General features: G+C 48.7%; 1 protein-coding gene across 24 annotated transcripts in view; it reads left to right on the forward strand.

Annotated features, from left to right (window-relative positions):
• SLC7A6 (solute carrier family 7 member 6) overlaps positions 1-11,267 on the forward strand; it is a 41,474-nt gene that overhangs the window by 25,395 nt on the left and 4,812 nt on the right. For all 24 annotated transcript variants that reach the window (XR_005243820.2, XM_073015515.1, XM_038007993.2 and 21 more), the window contains 7 exons: positions 1,261-1,386; positions 3,918-4,062; positions 4,786-4,909; positions 5,136-5,239; positions 8,980-9,076; positions 10,637-10,786; positions 10,900-11,083. Coding sequence is in view for 23 of the 24 variants with exons in the window: in XM_073015515.1 (XP_072871616.1) it covers positions 1,261-1,386; positions 3,918-4,062; positions 4,786-4,909; positions 5,136-5,239; positions 8,980-9,076; positions 10,637-10,786; positions 10,900-11,083 (930 nt within the window). In the remaining variant the exon portion in view is untranslated. The remainder of the gene's footprint in view (positions 1-1,260; positions 1,387-3,917; positions 4,063-4,785; positions 4,910-5,135; positions 5,240-8,979; positions 9,077-10,636; positions 10,787-10,899; positions 11,084-11,267) is intronic.

Genomic DNA, 11,267 nt, shown 5'->3' on the forward strand with positions numbered 1-11,267 from the left:
CCTAGAGATGGGCCCAAAAGATTTTGTAATAAGATTTGAGGTGCACATAAAAGTTCTATTTTTGGATGCTAGAGGCAGTACTTACAGATGTCACTGCGTTCCTTCCTGCTGGATATTGCTCTTATGTCCTCCCTATGGATCAGAGCAGTCATTGTTTAGCAGGAGCAAAGTGCCAGGGCCCTCAGCACAGGGCCCAGATGTCACTGAGGTGTGTGAGGAGCTAGAACTTAAGGCCACGTGAGCCTAGGGAGTACCCTAGTGGGTGCGCTTCTCCATGGACTTCATTGAGAATTGGGAGGTATGGGTAGGAATGAGGGTGGAAGTGATCAGTGGGCTTGGGAATGTGAACTTAGAAATGGTAGTTAGCTTCTCTCAGCCTCAGTTTCCTCATCCATAAAATGGGAATAGGAATATCTGTATTTTGGAGTCGTGAGAATTGATGCAGAGGTATATGTGAAATTTTCAGGCATATAACAGACTTTTTTTCTTTCTTTCTTTCTTTTTTTTAATTTTTTTTTTTGAAACAGGGTCTTACTCTGTCATCCAGGCTGGAGTGCACAGCTCACTGCAGCCTCAACCTCCTAGGCTCAAGCGACCCTCCCACCTCAGCCTCCTGAGTAGCTGGGACTACAGGTGTGCACCACTACACCCAGCTAATTTTTGTATTTTTTGTAGTGACAGGGTTTCTCCATGTTGCCCAGGCTGGTCTCTAACTCCTGGGCTCACAGGATCCATCTGCCTCAGTTTCCCAAAGTGCTGGGATTATAGGTGTGAGCCACTGCACCTGGCCTCATTTTTACACTTACATGCAAAACACTGTCTCTCTAATTTCTTAGGTAACCTGCCATCTGCATTCAAATTCACCTCACTTACTGATGTGTTTCTTTTGGCCATGAAGAGGTCTTATGTCTCCTGTGGTTTGGAACCTTGGGAGTCTGGGTGGGAAAGAGTGGGTGAAATCACCCATCCCTGGGCCTGGGGGGGATTCCCAGAAATGGTGCTGGCCATCAGGATGCATAAGTATGTATTCACGCATGCCTTCGTATCCTCGATTGCCAGTAGTGATGGACGTGCCTGTGTGCTGTCAGCTGAGGCGGGTGCAGGGTGTCCCCTCACTTGCCAGTTCACCTTGTTCTGACTGGTCTATTGGTCCCTCTGCCTTAGGCAGGAAGGGCAGAAAGTGGTGCTCTCTGTAAAGAGGGGTTGGGCCCCTGTGCCCTCAACTCAAGCCTACCAGTGACTTTGTGGTTTTCCTCCTAGGCCTGCTGACATTTGTGAACTGTGCCTATGTCAAGTGGGGCACACGTGTGCAGGACACGTTCACTTACGCCAAGGTCGTAGCGCTCATTGCCATCATTGTCATGGGCCTTGTTAAACTGTGCCAGGGTAAGTGGTGGGAAGGGGCGGTACCACCAGGAGTTCCTCTGGATTCCCTGAGGAGGACATGGGGACTCTGTTAGCTTCACTGCTCAGCTGTTTCTATGTACATGCTAGCATGTGTCAGTGAGTGCAAGAGATGGGAGTAGATTTCTTTCTGGGCTTTCTGGGCCAGGCTGGCTTGGCCAAGTGGACATGAGTCAGCCTCTCCCTCAGGGCTGGTTTCCTTTGGTGGAGGCTGGGAGCACTGCAGGAAGCCAGCCAAAGGCCTAGGAGCTCCTGAAGCTTGGGTCATGATTGGGTCATAAAAGTGATCTGTGGGGATACAGTGGCTCCTATTTGTGGTCTGTGACTGCCAAGCTACAAGTAGGAAGACTGGGCCCTCCTTGAGACAGGTGGCAGGGGATATGGAGTGGAAAGTGGGGTATGGAAATGGGTGGTTATTTTGCAGCCTTTACTTTTCATCTGAACTTGTATTCAACAATCCCTCCCCAAGTCAGCTCTCAGAAAAATATTAAAATGTTGTGAAATTGGCAGTGTCTTTCCTGCATGTTGGCTTTAGAAAACTTTTCGTTCCTGGATCAGAGAGGACTGGCAGTGAGGGTAATAGGCCTACCAAGATCTCATGAGCCCTGGAGAGGTCTTGAGGTGTATTTAGCCACAGATATCTCAATCATCTCACAGCCTAGTTCTCTGGGTCATCAGTCCTAGTGATTGTACACAGCTCCCCGGCTGGGGGAGCTGAGACCCTAATCTCAAATCTATTGGATCACATTCTGGTTGGTTTGGAGTCTAAGAAGCTGTGCTTTTAAGAATTGCCCTTGGCCGGGCGCGGTGGCTCACGCCTGTAATCCCAGCACTTTGGGAGGCTAAGGCGGGTGAATCAGCGGGTGAGGAGTTTGAGACCGGCCTGGCCAACATGGAGAAACCCCATCCCTACTAAAAATAAAAACATTAGCCGGGCGTGGTGGTGTGCGCCTGTAATCCCAGCTAGTTAGGGAGGCTGAGGGAGGAGAATGGCTTGAAACCAGGAGGTGGAAGTTGCAGTAAGCCAAGATTGTGCCACTGTCCTCCAGCCTGGGTGACAGAGCAAGACTCAGTCTCAAAAAAAAAAAAAAAAAAAGAATTGCCCTTGTTGGGCTGGGTGTGGTGGCTCACGCCTGTAATCTCAGCACTCTGGGAGGCCAGGAGGCTGAGGCAGGTGGATCACCTGAGGTCAGGAGTTCGAGACCAGCCTCGCCAACATGGAGAAACCCTGTCTCTACTAAAAATACAAAAAATTAGCTGGGCGTGGTGGCAGATGCCTGTAATCCCAGGAAATTGGGAAGCTGAGGCAGGAGAATCATTTGAACCCCGGGAGGCGGAGGTTGCAGTGAGCCGAGATCTTGCCATTGCACTCCAGCCTGGGCAACAAGAGCAAAACTCCATCTCAAAAAAAAAAGAAAAAGAAAAATAGAATTGCCATTGTTGATTCTCGGGCTGCTGGTCTAGCCCGTGTACTTATATCAAGTTAGTAGAGCTAGCCACATGGATGTTCCTGGAGGCTCGGGAGCATCCTGGGGTCAAATTGCATTTTGAGTAATCCTCCCCTGAAGATCTGTTCCTTAGGGAACCACTGCTGTGTATGAGGATGGACACCCCTGAGGACAGGGGTCTCTATTTTCTCTTCTCTTGCTGCATAACCAGCTCATTTTACCACATGAGAGCTGGGTCTAGGCTTTCTTCAGGGTATGACAATGGGGTTCCTTAGAAGTCTGGGTCTTGTTAAAAACCCCAGTGTGTCCAGAGGGTCTCTGTCCTGGGTAGCTGGGTGCTGTCCCCTGGGCTTTTGGGTCTGCAGTCTCTGAGACCTCTGAGGAGAATGACAGGCGTCTGGACCTGAGCTGGCTCCCCAAAGGGTAGGGGTGGCCCAGGCCTAGTGAAAGATAAGGTCTCAGTTCCTCTATAGCATGTGATCTCCCCCATGCAACCATAGCCACCGCAAGTAGAGCAGCAGAGAGTCCTTCCCATGAGGCTGATAAACCCATTTGACCAAATTCTGTAGTAGTCTGGCCCAGGAGAGGTATTTCACAGGAAGGTCTAATTTTCGATGAAAAATGACTCCTTCCTGTGAAACGGGTTCTTGACATAAATAGGTAGAAGAGCTGGGGCTTGCTGTGAGATCACTTGCGGGAAATGGAAATTCCTTAGGGTTTTGGAAGAAGTATTGTCACATCAGAGGGCAGCCAGGAATGTCTTTGGTTTTTTATTGTCTAGTTTTATTAGATGAATGGAGCTTTCCTGAGGAAGTGGGTGGTGTGGTAAAGTGTAGGGAGCTAGTGGTTGCTGATCTTTTGGTGTTAAATTATGTTTTTTTTTTTTTTTCTTTCCCCTACCTTCTTGTTTTTTCTTTCTTGTTCCTCCCCATTCCTCCTTTTTTTCATCTTCCCTTCCTCTTCCCTATTCTCCTTTCATATCTTTCTCTTACACCTCCCATCTCCTCCTTTCTTCTTTGGCCTGTTCCTTCTCTCTGAACCCCTCACCTGCCTTTGCCCCCACAGGACACTCTGAGCACTTTCAGGACGCCTTTGAGGGTTCCTCCTGGGACATGGGAAACCTTTCTCTTGCCCTCTACTCTGCCCTCTTCTCTTACTCAGGTTGGGACACCCTTAATTTTGTAACAGAAGAAATCAAAAACCCAGAAAGGTAAAGGCGGGATCACTCTCTCACTCCCCAGCTTGGCTGGAACTCCTGCTGATAGTGGGCGTGGCTGCCCCCATCCTTCTCCTCCTCCCTCCGACTCTCCTCCCCTCTTCTCCCTACTCCCCCTTCTCCAGCTAGGAGGGGCTGAGGGCTAGAATGGGAGTGAGTGAAGGTGGGAAAGCCTTTGGCTCCCTGTCCTTATGTTCACACTGGAGGATACATAGGGTCCTTCCTAGAGGAGAGGCCCTTCAATGGGGAGCAGCAGGCCGAGCTGGGGCTAAGGAATTAGGACCTTGAACCTTCAGTGGGGAGCAGCAGGCCCAGCTGGGGCAAAGGAATTAGACCTTGCACTGTGGTGCTGACACTACAGCCCACAGAACCAAAACTTATTCTGGCCAGCTGGGTCCCCAGCCTGGCATCTAGTCCCCAGGACACTGTTCCTTGCATTGTTCCTCTGAGATCATACATGCAGGAGGATTATGAAACCCAATGGGACCCACTGGCCCTACTGTGACAAAGATCAAATATTGATCATGAGCTATCTTCACAGAGAAAGTTCTCTTTTTCAGTAGAAAGAGCCCAGGGTCAAGGGGAAGGTGAGCCTGCCTCAAAGACTCAGAGGCCAGTGAACTGTGAAATGTTAGGAAAATCCTAGTGGAGACTTGATAAACTTTATTCCCAAGGAGAAGTTGGTTCTAGGTAGTCCTTTCTCACTTGTCCTGACAGAAATTTGCCCTTGGCCATTGGGATTTCTATGCCAATTGTGACGCTCATCTACATCCTGACAAATGTGGCCTATTACACAGTGCTGAACATTTCAGATGTCCTTAGCAGTGATGCCGTGGCTGTGGTGAGTCTCTTGGGATCCCCATTTGTTCATCATCTCATGATGCTGAGCCACCCTGCACAGCTCAGTCTCTCTTACTGCACTCTCCTCAGCTCTGCAGGATGAGGTCATGAGTCTAGGCCAGAGGGTGGGCTGCTGAGCAGTGATTGCATTTGTTCCGAGATCGTAGATGCAGGAGGATTATGAAACCCTGTCCTGTTTAAGTGCCTCTTCTCTGCCCTGCCCCCAGACATTTGCTGACCAGACGTTTGGCATGTTCAGCTGGACCATCCCCATTGCTGTTGCCCTGTCCTGCTTTGGGGGCCTCAATGCATCCATCTTTGCTTCATCAAGGTACTGTGTCTCTGTGTCACTGATAGTAGACCACAATATTTCATTCCCTGGGGCTTCGGGGTAAGAGTTCTTTTTTCCCTTCTTCTCATGGGCATATGGGGTGTGTGTGTGTGTGCGTGTGTGTGTTTGATATGTGGGCATGTACTTGCCTTTGTGCAAGTAGCACATCTGTGTGCTGGTAGCTCATGTTTCTATCTGAGATGAGGACAGATTGTGTGCTGATAGCTCATGTTATGTGCTGATAGCTCATGTTTATGTGCTGGTAGCTCATATTTTGTGTGCTGGTAGCTCATATTTTGTGTGCTGGTAGCTCATGTTTTATGTGCTGGTAGCTCATGTTTATGTACTGGTAGCTCATGTTTCCATCTGAGATGAGGACAGATTGATGAAAGGTATAGGGGAGAAAGGCAACAGCTTGGAGTGGTGACTCAGGCAGGGACCAGATTCTAGGCTCCTTGTGGGTTATGCTGTAGCCCCGGGATTCATTTCTTCAGTAAATCATAATACCACTTGCTGTGTACCAGGTATTGGTGCTGTGTACAGAAAGACTTTTCCCCTCACTTCCCAGAAAATGCCGAGGCCATCAGGTCTCCTGATCTCCTCTCTGTGCAGACATCAGTAAGCGCGCTGGTCCTTCCTGTTGTTGCAGAGGAAGGAGCAGGTGTGCCTTTCCTGGCAGACCCTACCTGGGCTCAGGGTTCCAGCGCTTCCCCTCTTCAGCAGTTTGCTTCATCAGTTGGCCCTTCTCTTTGGTGGGTGCTCACTTGGAGACCAGCTCTCCATGAGCTTCTCTCCTCTCCACTTAGGCGAGTCACAAAATAGCATTTCACATCTGCCCTCTTCCCACTTACTGGATGTACTTCTTTTTATTTTTAAATTAATTTTTTTTTTAGAGATTGGGGTCTCACTATGTTGCCCAGGCTGGTCTCAAACTCCTGGTCTCAAGTGATCTTCCCACCTTAGCCTCCCGAGTAGCTGGGATTAAAGGCATGCGCCACCATGCCTCGCCCTGGATGCACTTGTGAGACAGCAGTCTGTGCTTCAACTTTCATTCATTTTCCTACCTGTTACAGTTTGGCTTCTACTACCTGAAAAATATTCTTATTAAGGCTATCTCTTTCTTAGCCTGTCTGTAGTCCTCATCCTATTGGACCTCTGAAGCAAGTGATGCTGACCACTTGCCAATTTTGAAACGATCTCCATGGCTTCTATGACATAAGATACCTGAGAAGAAAGTATCCTGATTTCTCTTCCACTCACCCTATAACTGGTGTTGTCCCCAGGGCCGGGGGTATAATAGTCATCCAATAAATATTTGCCACATGAACACAGAGAAGGATGAAAAATAAAAGAGTTTTGTCCTGTTCATTCTTTTTACTGGTTTTCACACACCAGTCCATGTATTGTGCCTCCCTGGGGCAACCGAAGAATTAGAGAAGTCAAGGCCTTGTAAAAGAACATAGTGTCCAGCTGGGCGCAGGGCTCACGCCTGTAATCCCAGCACTTTGGGAGGCTGAGGCGGGAAGATCACCTGAGGTCAGGAGTTCGAGACCAGCCTGACCAATATGGGGAAACCCTGTCTCTACTAAAAATACAAAAAAAAATTAGCTGGGCATGGTGGCATGTGCTTGTAGTCCCAGCCACTCGGGAAGCTGAGGCAGGAGAATTGCTTGAACCCAGGAGGCAGAGGTTGCAGTGAGCTGAGATTGTGCCATTGCACCCCAGCCTGGGCGACAGAGCGAGACTCTGACTCAAAAAAAAAAAAAAAAAAAAAAGTAGTGTCATCTTCCCTTTCCTCAGCCTCGTTTTGATAGATGGACTTCTTGTCTAGCCTTTCCCTGACACCCTAGCCTCCCCTCCTCTAGTTTGCCCTCCAGACTGGTGTCAAATCCTGTCAGGCCCTTACCTCAAAGCCACAGCTGACTCTGTGTTTGTTCAGACTCCACAGTGTGGCCTTGCATGCAGGTTCTTCCCAGCACCCTCTTCTCACACAGCTTGTCCTGGGCCTCTAGGCATTCTACATCAACCTCCAAAAAGACCACGCTCTTTCATGCCTCCACACATTTTGCCTTTGCACATGCTCGTTTTCTCCACCTACCGACTTGCTTCTGGAAACTCTTCTTTGCATCTCTTCTCTTTTTTTTTTTTTTTTTTTTTTTTTTGAGATGGAGTCTCGCTCTGTCGCCCAGGCTGGAGTGCAGTGGCGCGATCTCGGCTCACTGCAAGCTCCGCCTCCCGGGTTTACGCCATTCTCCTGCCTCAGCCTCCCGAGTAGCTGGGACTACAGGCGCCCGCCACCTCGCCCGGCTAGTTTTTTGTATTTTATTTTAGTAGAGACAGGGTTTCACCGTGTTAGCCAGGATGGTCTCGATCTCCTGACCTTGTGATCTGCCCGTCTCGGCCTCCCAAAGTGCTGGGATTACAGGCTTGATGCATCTCTTCTCTTGCAAAGCGTTTTGGCACAAGCCTCTAGCCTAGCGAGTGAGTGTCGTGTACTCCAAGGTGATGCTGACCATGCTGAGGGGCAGTTCATTTCTGCGCCAGTCTTTTTTTGTTTGTTTTTGAGACAGAGTTTAGCTCTTGTTGCCCAGGCTGGAGTCCAATGGTGTAATCTCGGCTCACTGCAACCTCCGCCTCCCGGATTAAAGTGATTCTCGCCTCAGCCTCCTGAGTAGCTGGGATTACAGGCATGTGCTACCACACCTGGCTAATTTTTTTTTTTTTTTTTTTTTTTTTTTTTTTGAGAGAGTTTCACTCTTGTTGCCCAGGCTGGAGCACAACGGTGCGATTTCGGCTCACTGCAACCTCTGCCTCCTGAGTTCAAGCAATTCTCCTGCCTCAGCCTCCTGAGTAGCTGGGATTACAGGCGTGTACCACCATGCCCGGCTAATTTTTTATATTTTTAGTAGAGACGGGGTTTCACCATGGCCAGACTGGTCTTGAACTTCTGACCTCAGGTGATCTGCCCACCTCGGCCTCTCAGAGTGCTGGGATTATAGGCATGAGCCACCGCACCTGGCCTCTCCTGGCTAATTTTGTATTTTTAGTAGAGATGGGGTTTCTCCATGTTGGTCAGGCTGGTCTCAAACTCCCGACCTCAGGTGATCTGCCTGCCTCAGCCTCTCAGAGTCCTGGGATTACAGGTGTAAGCCCCCGTGCCCGGCCACTGTGCCAGTCTTTTTCTCAGTTGGTGGAGCTCTTTAGGTGTAGAAAGGAAGCCTGGGTTTTCTCTTTGACCCTCAGTCTTGCCTTGGTGTATCATACATCAGCTCAGGGAAAATATATAGAAGGCATGAACAGAAATCTGGCTGCCCTTCAAAAGCCATTATGTTAGCTATGAATCTGTGGCATGGATTGGGTGAGTCTGTTAGTGGGTGACAGCAGGGTGAGGCATCTTTTGGATGTTGGTGAGGTATCTGTGGCTGAGAGAAGAGGGGGTGTCTGGGTGATGGTGGGTTTCATAGCTGAGGGCCTTGGGCAGTTGGTCAGTGGACAATGGTGGATGGGGCATCTGGGTAGTGGTGAGGTGCCCGGGGATGAAGAGGGAGGCAAAGTCTGTAAGGAAGCAGGGAGCGGGGAGGTTGGACTGGTGATGCACCAAGGACCCAGGATGCTCCTGGGAGGCTGCGTCCTGCTTTCCTGGGGGGCTCTGAGCTGAGTTTGTCTGAGTGAGGAGTGTGGTTGTATCGCTGAGTAAAAGGAGTAAAAGGATCCCGCTGACACATTTCTCATCCTTCTAGGTTGTTCTTCGTGGGCTCCCGGGAGGGCCACCTCCCAGACCTTCTGTCCATGATCCACATTGAGCGTTTTACACCTATCCCTGCTTTACTGTTCAATGTAAGTTTTGCCAGGACCATGGGGCTTGGGCGGATCTGTGCATTGCTCCTTCTGATTTGTGCTAAGTTGTTAAATAAGAGGGACACTGAGAAAGGTCTTGCTCTAAGATTTGAAAAACAGGTCATTTTTTGTTGTCATTTAGTTCTTTTATAGTTTTACTAAGTTTAAATTTTGGATTAATCTGGAATTTATATTATAGCATAGTGTTGAGAAAGGTGGGGATTCACTTAATTTTTTCTCAAATGGCAGCCAGCTACACCAATATTGTTTACTGAACAATCCATTTTTCCACAGTTTTCAAACTTTTATCATAGAGAAGTAATAATAGCTAATTTTTTAGGGTCCTTAATATGTGCCAGTTATTACTGTGTGCCCCTTAAATGTGCCATCTCAACTAATCCTCCCCATCAGTGCCAAGCCTCCTTAGTTTAGCTTCATACTATCTGAAAACTAAAGAGGGACCAAGCGTACTTCTTTAGTCCCCCACCCTTAGAATTTTCCTAGCAATTCTCACATTCGTTTATTTGTCTTGATGAACTTTTCTATCATTTCATCAAAATAATAGAAAAATCCTCTTGATATTTTGACAGGGTCAGCATTGAATTTATAAATTTAGGAAGTTATCTGACTACAGGCACATACCACTAAGCCTGGCTAATTTATTTTTTGTACAGATGAGGTCTCACTATGTTGCCCAGGCTGGTCTTGAGCTCCTGGGCTCCAGTGAGCTGCCACTTCGGTCTCCCAAAGTGCTGGGATTATAGGCACGAGCCACCATGCCCAGCCTTCTCTTCTTAATACAGGGTTCTCCCTTATCTCCATAGAATGAGCTATTTTGTTTTAAATCCTTTGTTGATAATTTGTAATGAAAAGATTATTGAAATTTAAACACATTTGACCTTGTCCCAGGACTCTAGGCCCTGATCCTTGTCTTCTAGGATTCTTTTGTTTCAGATGCTAATGCTGTTATATGTCTGGATGGATCCATTTTGCTAGTTTCCAGGTCCAACACCTGACTTCAGAGGCCTGAAATGCTACTAGTTCTTCCTGTGGCTCAAAATTTGTCCATGGGGAGAGAGTTATATTCCATTATTTACTGACATTATTTAGTCCAGATAGGTAGGGATCCATTTTGCTAGTTAGCATTTCTCAGGCCCCAGAACAGTGAGATGGTTCTGAAGGCGTTTCCCCCATTTGTATGCCAGGTAGTTGGGACCCAGGTCTAAGCCTTCTCTAGGACACTGTGTAATCCATGTTAAGGTTGGTGCACTGAAGTGAGGAAGGCCTCAGCGTCTGCCTTTTTCTAAAGTGCTTGCAACAAGGGGGAGGCACTGCATGGAGGAATGGCTGCAACAGAAGAGGGAAAGCTGCTACCCTGAGGGTTAATGTACCTCAGGGTACATCAAGGATGGACCTATCTGATGCCAAGGGGTCAATGAAAAGACCTGGAGGTAATCTGGTGAAGTGGCATCAGATCTAGTACTGACTGCTGGGTGGGGGAGTCTCCTGGGGGTGCAGGTGGTGACGATGCTCACCTGTCTCCCCACCCCTTTCCCACAGTGCACCATGACGCTCATCTACCTCATCGTGGAGGATGTTTTCCAGCTCATCAACTACTTCAGCTTCAGCTACTGGTTCTTTGTGGGCCTGTCTGTGGTTGGACAGCTCTACCTCCGCTGGAAGGAGCCTGAAAGGCCCCGGCCTCTCAAGGTCAGCAGCTCTGGGCAGACTAGGAGGAGTGGGCCATCTCCCTCAGGTGGCTTTTTGCCCATGAGCTGTTTCCTCTCCCCACGTTACTTAGTATCTCACCCCTTCTATTTCAGCTGAGCGTGTTTTTCCCCATCGTGTTCTGCATATGCTCCGTGTTTCTGGTGATAGTGCCCCTCTTCACTGACACCATTAATTCCCTCATTGGCATCGCGATTGCCCTTTCTGGAGTCCCTTTCTACTTCATGGGTGTTTACCTGCCGGAGTCGCAGAGGCCACTGTTTATTCGGAATGTCCTGGGTGAGCTTCTCTGCGCCCCATTACTCACTGGCGGCTGTGTGTGCATGCGCATGCAGAGGTGGGGGGGGTGGCTAATAGCTTCCCCATACTCAGAATTTGCTGGAGGCCATGAGACCCAGCTGTCGACGACTTCCCTTTTGATTTTGACATGATCACTTTAGTTCTAATTTTTATGTCCTATTTT

Source organism: Chlorocebus sabaeus, chromosome 5, assembly GCF_047675955.1.
Source record: "Chlorocebus sabaeus isolate Y175 chromosome 5, mChlSab1.0.hap1, whole genome shotgun sequence".
Lineage (NCBI taxonomy): Eukaryota > Metazoa > Chordata > Mammalia > Primates > Cercopithecidae > Chlorocebus > Chlorocebus sabaeus.